This window comes from Dermacentor albipictus, chromosome 5 (assembly GCF_038994185.2).
Source record: "Dermacentor albipictus isolate Rhodes 1998 colony chromosome 5, USDA_Dalb.pri_finalv2, whole genome shotgun sequence".
In the NCBI taxonomy this organism is placed as follows: Eukaryota; Metazoa; Arthropoda; class Arachnida; order Ixodida; family Ixodidae; genus Dermacentor; species Dermacentor albipictus.
In genome coordinates this window covers 76,923,224-76,941,992 of record NC_091825.1, presented here as the reverse complement: position 1 = coordinate 76,941,992, position 18,769 = coordinate 76,923,224, and the positions used below count along the sequence as shown (strand labels likewise).

At 48.7% G+C, this 18,769-nt stretch overlaps 1 protein-coding gene across 1 annotated transcript; it reads left to right on the top strand.

The window, feature by feature from the left end:
- The first annotated feature begins 803 nt into the window (after window positions 1-803).
- LOC139059902 (uncharacterized) lies at window positions 804-17,039 on the top strand. The gene is made up of 2 exons (XM_070538454.1): window positions 804-1,842; window positions 14,848-17,039. The coding sequence occupies exons 1-2, from the start codon at window positions 1,807-1,809 to the stop codon at window positions 15,424-15,426; spliced, it is 615 nt and encodes a 204-aa protein (XP_070394555.1). The 5' UTR covers window positions 804-1,806; the 3' UTR covers window positions 15,427-17,039.
- Window positions 17,040-18,769: the final 1,730 nt, after the last annotated feature.

Here is an 18,769-nt window from a genome sequence, read left to right as displayed (position 1 = left end):
GTGACCTATTAGAAGGAATTTAGAAGCACTTCCAACCGGCCAATAGTGACCGCGCCGGTTACCTAACAACCGCCTCGGTCAACCGCAGGGCGCACAACTCCGTCGTTCTCTTCAGCATGCGGATTAGTATTCACACCGGAAGTGGCTTTCCGGTTCCCCGCGCTCGTATTCTCACCCCAGCGAACTTCCTTCCCATCCGCTTCTTTCGGACAGGTTTCCCGGTTTTAATTCATCGGGACGTTCTCACGCGCGCTTCGAACACGAGCGCAGCGTGCACGTGCACGCAGACACGCACTCGCGCGTGCGCACGCACTCACGCAAATCGCGGAGGGGCAATCCAACGCGCCAGGCTCGCACACGTCGACGCCAGGCGGAAACGAAAGCCAACAACGACGGGGCGTCGGGTGGGCGGGGGAGGGGAACCGAGGGGCGCGGAGAACAACCGGCAAGACGGCGCCGTGATCGGCGTGATGGCCCGCAGGCTTCCTGCATGCCCCGGCGGGATTCGAACTGCTTCGCTCACGCGCGCAGAGCCGGCTAAAAAACAAATGAAAGAAAGCCACCAGAAGACGAAGAAATAAAAAACCGCTCCGCGTAGCAAGCAGCTAGTCGTTTTTTTTTTTAATCGAGCCGCCGGTTGTTTCTTCTTGCTTCGTCTTTGGCCCTTCCCTCGGCTTCGCCCGAAAGGCAAGCGGGAACACCGCAGTGCGCTGAGCCAGCGGGCGCGAACTGGGCGACCTTGCCCGGCCCGGGCCGTCGCGGCGGATCGGATCAGCTGTTGAGAGCGCGCGCGCACGCTCGGCTAAGCTAAGCGCACGCGGGGTGCCGGGCCGAACCACGTGGTTTCCTCGGAGCGAGGAAACTGGAATGCGCCCCTCGCAGCTGCCGCCGCCGCTGAAAGCGCGGCCAGTGGCCGACGCTCTCCTTTTTCTTCAGCTACCGCACCGCCTGGCAGCAGCGACGCATCGCGCGGGTTCCCCCTCCAGGAGCCCAAGGCCTCCTTTGGAGCAGCCGCCCTTCCACCAAGACACCCCACCCCTGAACTTCTCCACGAAACCTCTGGACGACCGTTACCTACCGAGCAGGAGTCTCTATACCCTCAACATCCTCTTTCAAGATACAACCTCTTTTCCGGCGCACTTCCAGAAGAAAGTTCCGGCACCCCCTGCAGGTGTCCTCCGGATATCCTAGCCGCCGTAGCGCGGTTGAGTTTCGCTTTCTCACTGGGGCGTGGTTCCGAGTGCCGGCAGTCATTCTTCGACGAGTGTTGGCCGTCGAGCAGTCTTCCATTTGCATCGTAGTGCGCGTTCCGAGTGTGAAGAAGTGTGTTCGTCGTCTGTCGTGGCTAGGTGTCCCTGACAAGGACACAGCGCTGGGCTCGTTCTAATTGCCGTCCTGTCCCACTTCGACGGTCCACATCCATAGAAGCATCATCCTGACAGTGCGCGCCAGACTCTCCTGCCCTCGTTTGGCTGATAAGCAGCGAAGCCTCGTTCGGGCGTAGAAGACCTCTTCCTCTGAGGCCGGTGAAAGTTGTCGCCGCTTGGAAGCTGGCGACGCCGAAGTAGGCGCTCCACTCCACCTAGTGGTATCGCAGTGCGACAACTAGCTGCGTACCATATCGCCGCAGAGGACATCAAGGACTGAGGATATTCTGGACCAAAGACCTCCAGGACAGAAGGACTTCGAGACAAGGGACGTGGTCTGCTACGACAACAGGGTGCAGGGCGTCGCGTGGTAACGCGCGCACTGCGATGCTATTCGGTCTCTGATAGCGGTGGCGCCAACGCGTCTTGCTGTCCTTCCATGGCCGACTTCAGGATGCTGCTCCGTACTGCCCAGGTGACCTTGCCTTACATTACGCGACTGTAGGTCGCCTGATATGCGAGAGATAGGCGCTATAGGCATACGACCAGAGTCTTCGGTGACAATTTCTTTGTCGTTTGCAGTTGGTGCAACGGTACCATATACGCGATAGCGAAACACGGCGTAGAAAATGGATATCTGAAAGCCCTTGTTCACGACGTCACTGTGCATTCGCAGCATGTGATTTGACGCACACGAGAAGGAGAGAGATATGTATTTGATGCTAGTATGCACAACATTGATTGACACTGTTGTGGTGTTTAGCAAACTTTTCTGTTTCCACTGCCTTGATCGCTCGTTTAGAAAAGCTCCTCTCACAAACACGAAATGGTGATGCAGAGACAATAATGTGTTATCAACGGAGAAACCGCTCAGTGCTTCACACAAAAAAAGAAATGTTAAGAAAAGTCTCGTTGCTTCGAAATTACCGCTGCGAAACTTGTAGTACTCCTACGGAACCGGCTCTCTAATTTTGTGCGTGTTGTAATGGTTGACGAAAGCCAGGTAAGCGTTGATACAAAATAAACTGTCTGTTTAGCAGTAGCAACCGATACGTGCAGCTGTTTGGTTGGCGCGCGAAAAAAAAAAAAAAACGATGATTGAACAAGTTTACTTCTGGGCCTCTACGTGCGAGAACCGTGAGCTGAATATGAGGTACGACGGGTACTCCGGATTAATTTTCAACACCTGGTGTTCTTTAACGAGCGCTTAAAGGTGATTACGCGAAAGTATCGCTCTTATCGAAATACGGTCTCCGCGGCCGGCGTCCAACCTGCGGCCTAGCGCTCAGCAGCGCACCGCCATAGCCGCTAAGCTACCGCAGGGTCTGGTGGAGACGTAATAAAGTGGTCTATGTTCGTCACGCACAAGACCACCGCGCAACACTTCTGTCGTACTATTTTTACATGCTGCAGAGAACAGCTGGCATCATACAGCATGCAGCGGTAGAAAAAAGAACAGGTACATGAGGGTGCACACAAATAGTGACGCAATACGAAACGAAAGCAGCCGTCGGAAGCTTCGCTTCGTCAAAGACTCGTCGAAACGAAGTGGAGATAAATGCTTATTCAGAAAGACAGCTCCGATGTCCTATTACGTTGCAAGGGGACATGAATATTGAACGGCGATTAAGGCAACATTTTAGTGCCATTTGCATTTCTTCGATGTCTCCTCGTTCGGCAATGCAAAGAGGCCGTGAAAGAAAGGGAGTAACGCCCAATGTTCCACTATGACGACATACGCCATACGACTGCATAAATAATTCTAAGCGTGCGATCAAGGCACTGGTGGCTCGTCCACTGTACACTGCGCATTTCTAGCTGCGGAGAGGGCGACATTCCACCGGGAAAATTTTCGTTCGTGTCTTTCTCCCTTACGCTTGTCTCCCGTCTGCTAGTCCTTTGCATGTGTTATGTGGCGAGCGCTATCCATATTTTTGAAATTGTCATAGGCTGATTATTTCTGCTGTGTTTACGTGCGAAAACCACGATTTAATTATGAGACACGCCGTAGTGGGATACTCCGAAATAATTTTGACCACCAGGGGACCTTTAACGTGCCACCAATGCACTGGACACGGGCGGTTTTGCCGCCGCGGCCGGCATTTGACCCCGCGACCTCGCGCTTAGCAGCGCAACAGCAAGAGCCGCTAAGTCACTGCGACGGGCTGTAGGACGATGAATCAACCGAACAAGTGCCTCCCATAAAATGTTCCAAAGGTGTTACACCACGTCAGAAAATTAGAATGGTTACACGTGCTAACTAATCTCGGCGTGCGCTTGACAGCGCAAAGGCGTTAAGAGGAAGCTTTATTTCTGGAGTTCTGGTTTTAATACATAGGAGCGGAGAAATCGTTTCTTTCGGCAATTACTTCGTAAATCTTGACGAGTTTTGTTGCATTTAAAGGGAGAAACGTAATATCCAGTGATTGTAGCAAGAAGATTCTTTAAGTAGACAGCCAATTTTTTTCATAAATTCTTGAACTTAGAAGAGCAACAACAACAACTAAACTACCAGGTTTTCAACTCTGTACACTAGTAACGAAAAGCACGCACACACACGCACACGCACGCCCGCCCGCACGCACACACACACACACACACACACACACACACACACACACACACACACACACACACACACACACGCACGCACGCACGCACGCACGCACACACACACACACACACACACACACACACACGCACACACACACACACACGCACGCACACACACGCACGCACGCGCGCGCGCACACACACACACACACGCACGCACACACACACACACACACACACACACACACACACACACACACACACACACACACACACACACACACACACACACACGCGCATACACGCACGCAGGCACTGAAATATATGCCACTAATTTGAGAGTCGGATCTTGAAAAGCCCTCGAAAAAAATTTAACGACTTGCCGTATGCTGTCAATTCAAAAGTAAAAGTTTTCCGCTTTATATGCTTTAACGGATGTTGTTCAGATAACTGCAATACCTGTTCTTGGTGCAGAATGAGCACTTTTAAACTTTGTGCTTGGGTGCTTCTACACCAACATGTGGAGATTTTTGTGAGAAATTCCAAGCCCTCAATCGAAATCTGCCCCTCAGTCACTAGAATTCACATTTTTCTCTTAACTGCAACAAAGTTCATTTAAATCAGTCCAGTGGCTGTCTCATAGCAGCATTTGGCGTTTCACATGTGTTTGTATAGGGAAATCTGATTTGGCCTGGAGCAACACGTTCCTCTGGAATAGGGGCCCTGAAACGCTTCTTGAACACAATGAGGAAACGTTGTCGACCTGAAGACGAAATGGCATCTGTGACCATGCGAGTCTATAATGATTGCACTGCATGAGGCAGGCAATTCTCAACATCTTGTCAAAAAAGGTGGAAAGTTAATTCAAATCAGTCCAGTGGCTGTCTCATAACAGCGTTTGGCTTTTCAGATGTGTTTGTATAGGGAAATCTGATTTGACCTGGAGCAAAACGTTCCTCTGGAAAAGGGGCCCTGAAACGCTTCTTGAGCACTATGAGGAAACGTTTTCGACCTGAAGACGAGGTGGCATCTGTGACCATGCGAGTCAAATATGATTGCACTGCATGAGGCAGGGAATTCGCAACATCTTGTCAAAAAAGGCGGAAAATCGGCTACTTTCTGCGTCGCGATGTCGTCATGCAGGGAAGCCCACCATCAGTTGATGGGGGATTTTGTGATCGCGAGAGCATTCTCAGTATAAGAGCTGATTTTGAGGTAAATAAATGAAAAATACGCATGTCTGCGATCTCAAAAGAAAAAAAAAGACAAAGTATGCAGGAACTCATCTGGAGTTGTCTAAATATGCGTAGGGATATGCCCAATTTCAGTTGGCTCACCCCGATACCCAAGTTGGCCCGCACCCAAACTTCACGTTTACCCACCTCCAAATTTCAATTGGTCCCACCCCCAAATTAAAAAAAAAGAAGATTTTGGGTGGGGCCTTACGCTTTTTGCTATTGCCCCTGTGCAGCTTTCAGCGCGGAAGTGGAGACGAAAGGAGAGAGAAAGCCGAACATCGGTGCGATAACTACCTCTGTTGAATTCGAAAAAGTTTTTCGGCTGTCGATTCGTGAAGCGACGTCTTGTAATAATGAGGCCACTCTTGTAATAATGAGGCCCGTTACAAAAGTGTGTCAAGGCACTTTTAAGGGTAGATGGTGACGCAAGGTGTGTTACGCTGTGCTAAATAGTCTGCCGAGGACTGCTCACGTTTGCGCGTGCCTATGCAGTCACCAAAGAGTAGCTAATGAAAGTTGACTGAAAAGGAGAAATTGCGAATTTGAATGACCTCAACCGTGGAAACCGAACTAGGGCTCCTTTCTTGCGACCACTCTGCCATTGTCCAGTCACTTCGTTTCAAAGTCCGCATGTGTGCTTGCATGTACGTGATGTTGGGCGATTACAAATATGTCTATAAGCTCTTTACAAGGAAAGAAAAAAAAACGTAGCTTTCGCAATAGAGAAAGGGAGCGAGCTCTTTATTTAAGAGCAGATGGGTTTGCCGGAGTAGACCTACTCGCCTACATAATACTCCGCAAGCGAAGAGGGAGAGAAAGGCCCTAGTAGGAGGGCAGATGAATATGCAAGAGGAAACAAAATAACGAAATAAACGAATCGCATGAAAAGCAAAGATGCGCCGTGTGTTGATCTGCGTGCGTCAGTACAAGATTAAGCGAAAACGAGAGTGCGTGAACCGCTGCGATCGGGAGGCATTGTAGGCTGTTCTCGCGAGTTACTGGCCCAGTCAGCCGCGGATTACAGAGGTCTCGGAGTGCAGCGGTAGCGGTCAGTGGGGCACTTGCGTGGGAAGTCCTGTGTTCGACCAAGCCGCGCGTGCGGCGGGGGGGCCTCAATTACCGAGCGAATCGCGTCTAGGCACGAAAAAAAAATTTGTTTCGCGCACGGGAGGGCTCACAGCGAGACTCGGCAGTCGACACGGTTACCACGGCAGTCGCGGCAGCGTTCGTTTACGAAGTGTCAAGTGCAAATCTTTTTGATGGTAACGATTAGTTACGGATAGCTGCTTTCAAAATATACGACTCTTCTACGAGTGACGCTGCAGTGGAGAACTCCGGGTGGATTTGGACCACAGCGACCTCCTTTAGCATTCGCTAAAGAATAAGTCAGCGCCGCGTAAGCGTCTGATGATGATGATGCTGATGATGCTGATGATGATAGCAACTTTATTGTACCACCGGATTAGGAGGCCCCTACTCCCCGTCCCCGGCACACAGGCCTAGGAGACGGGCACCGGGACCTCCGCGATTAGAAGCAAGCAAAGAGGTCTTGACTCTTCGCGACTTCTTTTGCCAGGCGGATGGCGTGTTGTGCCGTGGAGTAGGGTCCTCGCTCCGCAGCAGTGCTTCCCAGGCCTCTCTACAATTTATGTTTTCTTTAGCCCGTGGGGAGTTAGCGCATTCCCAGATTATGTGATCGAGGGTCCCTCTCGCCCCACAGTGTTTGCACTTATCGGTTTCTCTGTCATGCATAACGTGGTGTGCCCAGACCGGGTTTACGAAGTTCCCAGCTTGCAGGCGCCGCCATGCGACTGCGTCTCCATTATTTAGACTTTTATGTGGTGGTGGCACGAGTCTCCTGCGTAGCCGATAATTTTCGACAACCTCCGTATAATTTTGCAGACGCTCGTCCATGTTGAAGTTTTCGCTCCCGCCGCAGTTTCAATCGCATGCTCCACATGTTCAGCTCTTGCACAACTGTAGAGGAACCGAATAAACGTCCCCTTACAATGAATACTGACGTCTCCAACGTGCCCAATGAAGAGTGGTCTAAACATAAGCATGCATCAAATGCCACCCAAGCTTTGATAGCTGCCGTAGATTCAAGAGACATCCTTCTCGAGGTCCTGGGTTTGATACCAGCCGTTATAGCGGTCTCATTCCGATGGGGGCGAAACGAAAACAAAAAAACAAAAAATACTCGTGCGCCTACGTTTACGTGCACGTTAGGAACCCCCCCTGGCCGACATTCATCCGAAGTCCCCCTCTACACGGCATGCCTCACGACGAGATTCTGGTTTTGATGCGTAATATCCCAGAAAAATTTTCGAAGAGAAATGCTTGTCTATCTCGTCCTTGACATTTTATTTCATGTTTTCTTTTGTTGTGACGTTCGCAGCGGTATTAGACACTGTTTCATTTAGGCATAACTGCCTTCAGAAGACGACGTCACAGAGGACGTGGAGTCACTTACTTGACGTTCTGATTTATATTAGCGGCTGTCACATGTTTGCCAATGATTTCTGTTGGCATCCTTGATGCTCCCGAAAGCCAATAATTTTGACGGAAAGGCAGCTTTAATTTCATACTTGCAATGTTTTTTTTTTTTTTTACAAATCAGGCCCCGTATTCCCAAAATTGTTCTTACGCTAAAAGCATTCGTGCTAGCTAATAGTGAGGTGGGACATATTATTAGCGAAGGTTATGAGCCACTGATAAACAGCACTTACGAACGAAAAACTTTGTGAATTCCGCCTCCCTTTCCCTTCTCATGAACGACAAAAATATACGCATTTGCAGGTTCGTTTGTATTTGTTGTTGTTTTTTCGTCCGTCCTAACGCATTTATCTTCAGGTATAAATGACAAGCAGCAGGATGGATTCTTGGGCTAATTGGTATTTGATCATTGGGAATACAGAGTGCCGGAACGCGGAGACAAGATGAAAGAGGGCACACAGAAGCACCGTTTGGCGTCTTTGTGTCTCGTTGCCTCACGTTATACAATTACTCAATGACAGATAGATAGATAGATAGATAGATAGATAGATAGATAGATAGATAGATAGATAGATAGATAGATAGATAGATAGATAGATAGATAGATAGATAGATAGATAGATAGATAGATAGATAGATAGAGAAAAGTCATTAGGGTACGCAATGATGAAGAAAAATCTCACAAAGGACCACACTGCTTTTTGGCCGGCTTCGTATAATATAGGCACATGAATGTCCGAACAGTTGTCACTGACGCAGCGACCTTCAGCATCGGTTGCGCGGTAATCAAATGCGGTGAGAATCCCATTAGGAAATATCACTTCCAGTCGGACACTGGGGGAAGGCCCCAGAGCGAGCTCCCGATGAAGCGTGATCATCGTTACCGAGTGCTTGAAGAATTTTAAACGCTTCGTTGTGGTAAACCGCAGCCTCTTGGGGACTTCCCCGGAGAGTTTCTTTCGAAGATCGTACAAATTATAGCTCAGCTAACCTTGAACTAGATTCTTCCACACGCCTTGGCAATAACAGCGACTGGCATAACTATACGTGACCGTCACGATTTTAATCGTTTATAGCAGAATCGATGTTGTTATCGACAGTTATTCTACGCATGAAAACTAACTGGTCGTTCTGCAACTTGAAGGACGTCAATGGCACTTCGGAAAAAAACTAAGGACCAGCCATAGAACGGGGAATGGTTGGCGTATAACGCTAAATCATAGAAACAATGCAGAACGGATTAGAGAATCAACAGGTGTGCAGCAGATTCTGTAGTTTGCACTACAGAGGAACGACTCATGTTAAACAGTCAGTCATTCTTTGTTTCACGCCCGTTATCGTGTTTTTGTATTCTGCGCATTCTTTCCTGAGCGTGGGCGGGAAATTCGCATGCGTCAAATTTTACCGCACGTTTCGTCATCAAGTGAATAAGTTAGCAGCGTTTTTTTTTCTTTCGTATTGTCTCCTAAAGCATTGCCACGCCGATACACACATGCTACCTCAACTAGCCCGAACAGAAGCCTTAAGCGACATAAGGGATGTTACGCAGGCTGTGCGCACGAAGTGCAGATAAACGACGGTTTCTTGTAGTAGCAGAACGGCACCAAGGTAAGGGAAGCGCATCCGTGAATGGCAGAGACTAATACAAGGTGTAATAATATACAAATTACATGCATATAGAGTGAAGTCGGCTGAAGAGAGACAGGGACAATCGGTGATGAGTGCGAGAGGTCGTCGTTCTTTAGTCCATGCATAAAATGAGCTGATGACGATGATAATGAAACGCGAACAGATGGCGTTAGCGCACAAGCGTTAGCCGAAGGTCGTCAACGCGGAATATGAGCTTACGTCTGGGCATTTGCTGCTGATTGCGCATAATTGGAAGTTATGAAAAGATGTCCCTTTGAGATGCGTAGCATGCTGAGCACACGAAATCATTTAGTCAAATTGCGAAGGCCGGCTGCACACGTGAAATGAGAAAGAGTGAGAGAGAACGAGAGAGAGAGAGAGCGAGAGAGAAAAGGGAAGGTAAGACAGGGAGGTTAGTCAATGTAAGTACCGCCTGGCTACCCTGTACAGGGGAAAGGGGTAAAGGGAACAAAAGGTGAAAGTAGGAACAAATAACAGATATACTATAGGCTCTACAGTTCCCTGCTTCTTTCGTTTGCTAGAGAGGGGGAAATAGTGCTGAAGAAGGCACCAGCCACACCTCTCATGACGATATAAGATGAACAGAGTCAGGAATGAACCTGTTATTTGAAAGTTAGCGGTGTTTTCAGTAGCTCTGTGGCCTTTATTTCGCCCTGCGTAGGTTCTGGCGCTGCCCTTCTTTACGTAAATTAGGAACAACTTGCCCATTTTACAATCCTCCTCAAAGAAACAAAGAAAAGAAAGTGCAAGGAAGGCAAGGCAAGTGGGGCTGGGAGTAGGGGTGACCAAGGGCAAGCTGGTCAAGAGTGCACGTAACATGACACTGGCTTTGCAGGAACCTTCACCCGCCGTGGTTGCTTAGTGGCTATGGTGTTAGGCTGCTAAGTACAAGGCCGCGGGATCGAATCCCGGCCATGGCGGCGGTATTTCCATAAGGTGAAAACACCCGTGTATACTTACATTAGGTGCACGTGAAGGAAGCCTAGGTGGTCGAAATTTCCTAAGTCCCCCACTACGGCGTGCCTCATAATTAGACAGTTGGTTTGGCACGTGAAACCCCATAATTTAATTTAAATTTTTGCTGGTACCTTCATTAGTGCACAATCCCACCGACAAAAAAAAAGAAAAATGTAACATTTCGTTTGTACGAAATAGGCGGGTACCGAAAAAAATGCGGCGTTTCAGGTGGCGCAAACCCGAGCGCGCCTTTGGAGCGGTAACCAGTCCAAAGACGTGCAATACCCTGCCAGCAAAGTGGTTGCTCGCCTTTGTCGGAGAAGACGGGCCACACAGCGCTGCCTGTCAATTTGGTGCGCATTCTGGAACGTTCTTCAGGTGGCTCAAGGCAGCACGGATGCCGTTCTGCCTCCGCGCGGAAGGTCCCCTTTCTCACGCCGGCGCTGTCGACGTGCCGGCGCCAAAGCATTTTGGAATCTATCCACGGAAAATAAGAATGAAAAATAAAGCGGCGTGACATGCGGAGTCGATCGTCAGTGCGGCCTCCCAAACAGCCGTCTGGCTCGTGGCTGTTCGATTGAACCGTGCCGCGGTTCGGCCTACGGAAGGAACGAGAGAAAAAAAAGAAAGAAAGCAAAAAAAAAAAACCTCCAGTGCGAATATGTATGCCCGCGTTTTGCGGCCTTGAGTCGGCCGTGCGCGCTTTCGGACACGACGATTATTTTCGCGCTGTTCTGCCACTTGCTTTCTCTTTTCTTTTTCTTTTTTTGCAGAGTGCTCTGTATATACCTGAATGGAGGCCAAGTTTCCGCCATTAAGCGCTAGGGTAACGGGGTGTTTATGTGATAGGTTATGCCGTTTCTCCAAAAACTCCTTTGTCGCGCAATAGCTGGAATGCGAATGGTGAGCCGTGTCGGGTCGATGAGGAATGGATCGTGCGCAGCCTGTTGCCCCCTCGGTTGCAAATCCATCAGCGCCATTGTACTGTTTCCTAACGTTACCAGACGCTGTTGCGTTACCACGCGGAATGTGACCGGGCTCCGCGTTTGGGAAGTGTGGGTCGGGTGGAGACATTGGCAGCAACTTTTGCAAGGTTACATGTCCTCCTGCAACGAGGAACCCACCTCCTCCTCTTCCATTAAACATAAAGATAACACGAAATAGCGCTCACTGCGGTAGTGTGAAGTTATGAAAACTGAACCGCTCGGAAAAGCAAACAAGAAAAGGGAATCGACGCATGCCACACACACACACACACAAAAAAAGTAGTGAATGCTAGACGCTGCTGCAGAGAGAGAGAGAGCTGGAGAGAGAGAGAGAGAGAGAGCAGTAACTAATAAGGAGTCGCGAAGTGAAAACAAATTGCGGCGAGCGGAACGGCGCCTCGGGTCGTGCCGCGGCAACAGCTTTTGACCGCGTGCGCATTCTGAGCGCGTCACAGGGACGAATTTCGTAACGCCCGCCCGTCACTCGCGGAGCAGCAAAATGAATGCGCGGCGTGCTCGCATTAGAGCGCGTGGCCGCGGGGAGCGTGATTGAAGCATTAGGAATGGAAATATCCGAACGGAGACACGGCTTGGCGTGTCGGCGTTCCCTTTTAACACTTTCGCATTACATCGGCTTCGACAGGAGGAGCGAGCGTCGCTTTATCCCGCCCGTCCAAGGTTGACTGCACCTTCGATTGGACGTTGAATGTGAGCGGCTCGTCGGCATGCCGACTAGTTTCTTTTCTACGATCTCCTCGAAGCAGTGCTGGTGAAGAGGGTTGACAAAAAAGCGCCTGCATATGTAGAATTACTTGATCGTATATTCGTTTGTGGCACTCGTGGCACTATGGCACCGTGCCGAAAAAATTTGGCGCTACGACGCGACAGCCACTGCGCACCTCTCGAAGACAGTTGCAGTCCGACTTGAGTGTAACCTGGTGGGAACGAAAGACGTTAACGCCGATATGTTATATGACAATGCAAATAAGTGCTTTAACGAAACGTTCGTCGTTAACGTCTAGGTGACTCTTAGTCCCGTATGTAGAAAGGCGTCTTAACTTGAATCCCACCCTTGAGTCGATCTATATGACGCCCGACGTGAACGTGCCAAAGTCACTCAGTGCGCTTTCTTCGGAGCGTTCATGACTGGCGTTATTTAAATGAAGTCAAGCACGGACTTCGAGCTGAAGTGTATTTCTGGATACAGGGGTCATTGGTCAATGGGTCAAAATCACATAAACATTACTTGTATGTCATTTTACAGTATAAAGAAAACAGCTGCCATAGAAGTCGTTTTTCCTAATAACAATTGGTAGGGACCCTTTAAGAAAATTTTTGAGTAAAAAAAGTGTGTACTTTGCAATTGTACACGTTAATTATGTTAAATAATCTTTCAAACTTTAAAAAAAGAAAGCGACCTAAAAAACAAAGTGTAAGATACTGCTGACCATGACGAATAATTTGCTCTTGAGCATTATTTTAGTGTCCGTCCGCGTTTCGCCTGAGCGAAGGGGTTGCTGAAGTAAGACGAAAAGAAGGAAACACTACATTACAGATGGGATTTTTTCCAGTTGTAGTACATGCGACCAGCTTCGCGGCTTTAACGTCCTCTTTAGCTGCACAGGGCGTTTTGCCGGATGCCTTAGTACAGGTCTCCGGATTAACTTTGACGACACCGGGCTCTTTCCGTGTGTACCTGGGTATACAAGCATTTCCTTTTAGTTTACTTCAATTTAGTGTTGCCTTTCATGAACACGTTTGCACCGAAATGCGGATGCTCCAAACAACGTGCTCAGCAGCATGAAAGTTGCAGCCAGTTAGCCACTGTGGTGGGTGTTTGCCATTTTCTGAGACGCTAGAAAATCGCACAACAAAATAAAGTAAGTGTAGTCACGTGAACTTCGCTTCGGCCACTGGCGTCGAAACCTACCTTGGCTCCATTTGCAACGGGTGCTGAGGCACATTTCAATGAAAATGCGGACTCTTTGTCCTTGAGGCGATCCTTCTATTACTGCCCCTGTGTGAGCACTAAAAGCCACGGGGGCTCGTTGCATAATGTAGCGATAAAGTCTGCCATAATGAACGCCAAGATGGCAGTAAAACAAAATTTTTCAGTGGCGCACAATTATCTGATGCTATATAGAAGAACGACGCCTCTGCTTGCTTCAAGTTTAAGAGTATCACGCTTTGTTGTATGGTCGAAACAATTTTTTTTTACGCAACTCAATGCAAAAGCAAAAGAAATTTGCGTGAGAGGAGTACACATTTAAGGTTCAAATATTCGTACCGTTGCTGACTCGCAGCATGAATCGCAGTATCGGAAACACTGGAAGAAGTCCACAATGACATTTAACAGCTCCTGCATCAAGCCATTTCTTGCCCAGGAAAATTATTTTTATGTGTTCGAAGGGGTTGTCGAAAAATATATTCACGCGAGTTTTTCACGGTCCCCTTAATTAGCATCTTGCTGGTAAGCCAGGCGCATATTTGCGAATCTACGTTAGTTCTTTCGGTTTCGTAGGTCATACGAATGGTCATGGGCCAATCACTAAGGAAGAGGGTTTAAAAGCGAAAACCGCGAACACTTGGACTAATGTTTCCCGTACTAAGAGCTTATTGAATTTAATCGCTTCGCTCTACTTGTTTCAACTTCATATGATATGCTCTTTTTTGACATTTTAGATCGTGCCCTTGCGGTATGGGCGAGTCTAGGCTCAGAGGTCGAACTCAAGCCGGATTGGACACACCTTGCTGTTGGTAGTACAATACGTCCTTGAGCTATGCATAGGCATTCAACTTTTATGAAATGCTTTCCAATTTTGAAGCGTTCCGCCGAAGCAAAGCAAGATCATCGGCTTTGCAGGAATTCTGTTATGGCTAGACGCTGTTCGGGCTGTCCTCCGCATAATACGCGACATGATCTCGAGCGCGACGATTTCTGTAGAGTGCGATCGTGATCGCTTGCCCTATAGATTAGTGCATCATCTTTTCAAGATTTGAAATATATCGTAAAAGCAAAGTTTATTCTGATGCGTAGACTGCTGGACACCAGCGAATCTCAGTCACGTTTGCACACAATAAGACACAATAAGACGCCAGGTAGTTTAGGAAAAGGACCTGGAATTAAATGCGCCTATCTGCCACTGCTAGCACAAGTGATTCCTGTTTCCTGGAGCGAAACGGCAAGTCGGGTGTGTTGGTGGGCTAACATCGCTGAAATCATACAGCGCGGAATGGATGAAGGACAACAGACACAGACAACACGGGTGTCGACTCACAGCTAGACCTCTTAAAAGCCTCTCTAAAAATAATCTTAATGCGCCAAGTTCCCTTGCGAGTAAAGACAATTGTAATATGTAGTACATTAGGCAACTTCGGCGAGGAAAGAAAGGCGTGTAGGTTCACCGCGATGTCTTCAGCATCGAAAGACGTTGCAATGCCAAGGAGCAGGGCGAGCATTTCTGTTTCTCGTTTAGTTGCACTGACGAGATACATAAACGCATACAAAGGCCCGTTGTGCATGAGTGATGCGCAAGGCTCATAGGGCAGTCGCGGCACCCAGTAAATCACATATCACGTTCGTTTTTCCCCATGACGCAGGCGTGCTGGCCCGCGCTGTTGGCGGTGCTTCTGCTGAGTGCCGCCCTCCTGGAATGCGCCCCCGTAGGAGTGGCGCCGCTCTCGGAGCTCCCGCAGGATCTGCAGCAGCTGCAACAGCAGCACTCCGCTTTGCCCGTCGCCTCGCGAGCCATCGTCAGCACCGTGAGCAGCGTCATCGCCATCAGCACCACAACCAGCACCAACAGCGCGGGCGCCACCACGAGGTCGCCAACCTCCTCCTCCTCCTCCACCTCGAAGCCGGACACCGGCGGAGCCCTGGAAGGCTCGGCCTCGTCCACCTTCCACCTGCTGGACGAGTTCATGGACTACAACGGCAGCGGCCAGAACCTAACCGAACCTGCCGGCAGCGGCAGCAGCTACCGCCTCGGCTACACGGTGGACACCGGCGGAAGCCTGCGCAAGTTCCGCTACGAGGAGCGCACGCCAGAGGGCGCCATCGTGGGCGAGTTCGGCTTCCACAAGAACGACGGCGTCATACGAGGCGTGCGTTACACGGCCGAGCCGGGTGTGCACCCGAAAGTGCTTTACGAGGCCCTCGTCAAGTTCTTCTCCTTGTGAGGCCAGGACAGAGGACGGCCGCTGCCAGCGAGAGTTCCCTGTTTGCAGCCTCCCCCCTTCGCGAGTGTTAGGGGCTCACCGCATGAGCACTGCATGCGCATCCATGTGCGCTCGACGCAGTGTTCAGCTTTCGCTTGCGAGTGTCGGAGAGTGTCAGTATTTTTTGTTTGTTTGTTCCTGTCTGTGCTGCGCGACGATGACAGATCAGTGCTTTGCAAGAAAACGAAAGGACTGTGTCAAGCCTCGTCTAATGTGGAGCGAAGTGGAGCAGAGACAATGGAGTTGACCCAAAATTTTATTTAATGAGACGGACATGGGGTTATGAGGTTGCTTACACCGCTGTCGTTCTTGCTGTGTGGATGTACTGTTGTCGCATTGTGTTCCCACATGCGCATGAGGACATTCCAGCAGACGAGCCGCTGACCCAGTCTGAAGGGGTTGATTGATACTCCCTCTGCTATGATGAAAGCTACACTCCGCGAAAACAACTTGCTGACGGGTTGGCGCCGAGGTGTATCTGCATTTACCATGGTTGTGAGCAACGGCTTTGTCTCGGTTCCAGCAAGACTGGAAATGAGATTAAGAAAGCGAGCGAATGAGACGTTACGACGCAGATTCTTTTTTCCTCTTACAAGAGATCAATGGTTGGGAAACATGACCATGAACGTTTCGGTGGTTTCAGTTAACCATTCAACCTTGCGGTGTCAGCGGTCAGCCACTACTTGTTCCGTGTAACTGCAATTTGAGGGAAGCGTCGCACTGTGCATGAACGAAAATGCAACGGAACGTTTTCTCACACTTCACAAGACGAACGCCGATAGCTTACACCAGCGCTCAAGGCCACTGTTAAGGTTACCCTCATAGTGACCCAAGTGAGAGTAAGACCGCCGAAGCATTGCCATGCATTTTTGTTGCCTAACGAAGAGGCATGATAGCGTTTAATAATTCTTTGCCATTGCCATTAGGTTGATTCTTTCTGGCACTTCTAATTGGATGAGTAGTGGCTTAACTCGGCCTTGCTTGCGTAAGATAACAAGAATGGCCGTAGATTCATTTAGCATATTTTTAGAACATTGTGAATGGTAAATAGTTGCGGCTCCTAAAGCGGATTTTATCAGGCGTCTTTGACCGATGTTCCCGCTGCTAAATGTTTTTGTTTTGTTGTTGTTAAATAGCAGAAAAAAGTCCGATTCTGCCCTTGAGTTGACGCATGGTCGAAGGTATTTTTAAACATTGAATTTCGTAGAAATGCCTTGTGATGAATTACAGCTTATTATTATGAGTGATGAGATACAAGACTAAGGTCGAGCACATGAAAGCTAGGCTAACGCGGAGTGTTCTGTGGGTGCTTTTACTGGAACATGTCCAATGCTCGTCCATGCTGATCAAGTTTGTTGTATAAGAGGCAGGCAGAATGTTTACTTTGGTAGTGAGATATTTATTCTTATTATAGCTTGCTAAGAAGAACGACGTTTAATTGCAATAAAAAAAAGAAAAAAAGAAAGTGAAAAGCTCCAGTACAGGTTGCTGACGTATATGTAACGACGGCTTTTATTTTTGAAGAAAAGTATGCATCTACGATTTTACGAGATAAATAAAGGTTATCACACGTACGCCTGATTCTCTCCAACACAACTGTTGTTCAAAACAAAATGGATTGAGTGTGCTGCTGCTGTACACCGTGTATAAGGTAAGTAGGGACTCACACAAAGCGCCTTTTGCGAGTTTATTGGCTCGTGGTTTCCCTTCGAGGGACCACAAGAAGCGATACAATGTGGAAATCTTAGCGGAAGCCTGACGTCGAAATTAAATCATGATCCCCCCTTTAAGTGCATTTAGAACACCTAAATGCTCTAGGTATACACAACTACGGGACCAATGTGAACCACATACAATACAATATGTGTGTATATATATATAGCATAGTACATTCTGTTGTGACATCGAATTCGTTTCCTAGGATTGCAGCATGGTGTTTCGTGTCTATTTATCTATTCTTTTTATATTACTGCACATAGTTTGACACACTTAGGTAACGCTGCCGTCGGAAGGGTCAAGCCGAAAGCCTTCGAAGCGAAACAATCAAAGATGTTATGCGTATGTTGGCAATAGAAGTCGAACAAAAAAATCACCGCCCCTTCCAGTAAGTGAAGATGGTCTAACAGCGAAGCTGTCTAAGTTACACCGAGTGTTACACCACGTATGTCAAACTTCGCAAGCAGTGTATATTGTACATATTTGTTTCACCGTTCTGTCACCTCACCTGAGCTTTTGCGCACTTCGCGAGGTGACCATGCTTTAGCAGTGCTTTTTTTTTCTTGCGGTTCTCCCAGTGTCGTTCATTTTTTTTATGCGCTTGAGGTTCCTGTGTGTGTTCTGCCGTGCTTTTCTTTTGCGTGCAAGTTGCTCCGCCCCTTTTTTACGCGCCAGTAATGAGAGCAAGGTTGGGCGGATTGGTTGGATTGATTTCAATCGCGGGGCGCTGTTCGTTGGCCGCAAACTGCCAACATAACGTTTGTTTCTTTCGCAGCAGGGTGGAATCAATCGTCGATCAATTCGATGCCTATCTGGCTCGATCGCCGAATATGCCCCGCGCGACAACCGTATAAGATTCACGTATAAGATAGTGTTGTCACACGGGGAAAGGGGTCAATCCAAGCCCTTTCCATCTGCGGAGTTCTTCTTTTCTTCTCCCGCTAGGTCACGTGGCCCCATTTTAGCGAAGTCCAACAACAATGGCACAGGGTGTGCATAAACAGATTCACTGTAAATTAAACCTGCCTGTTACGTACGACAATGAATGGCTCACACCCCCTTAAGCATAGGCTCATACACCCGTAAACGAGGCCTCCCCATTACGACGACAAAAGAGAAGCGAAATTCTATGCCGGAATGACGAGCGGCAACGGAGCCAGCTGTGGAAGAAGACGACGACACTCGAGCCATTGCTGATGATGATAAATTTAGCGAAGTCCGACAACCACGGCACGGGGTCCGCATAGACTGCTTAGCTGTTAAAAGCTGTGGGGTTTAACGTGCTAAAACCACTTTTTGATTACGAAGCATGCCGTTGTGGACGACTCCGGAAACTTGGCCCACCTGGGGTTCTTCAACCCGCGCCTAAATCTAAGTACACGGGTGTTTTCGCATTTCGCCCCATCGAAATGCGACCGCCATGATCGGGATTTGATCCCGCGACGTCGTGCTTAGCAGCCCTACACTGTAGCCACTAAACAATCACGGTGGGTAACAGCTTCGCTATAAACATAAATATGGCACTGTACGACAACTGCGAATTGGGCAAATCGGAACCGATTCAATATAAATAATTCGCGAACGGAAC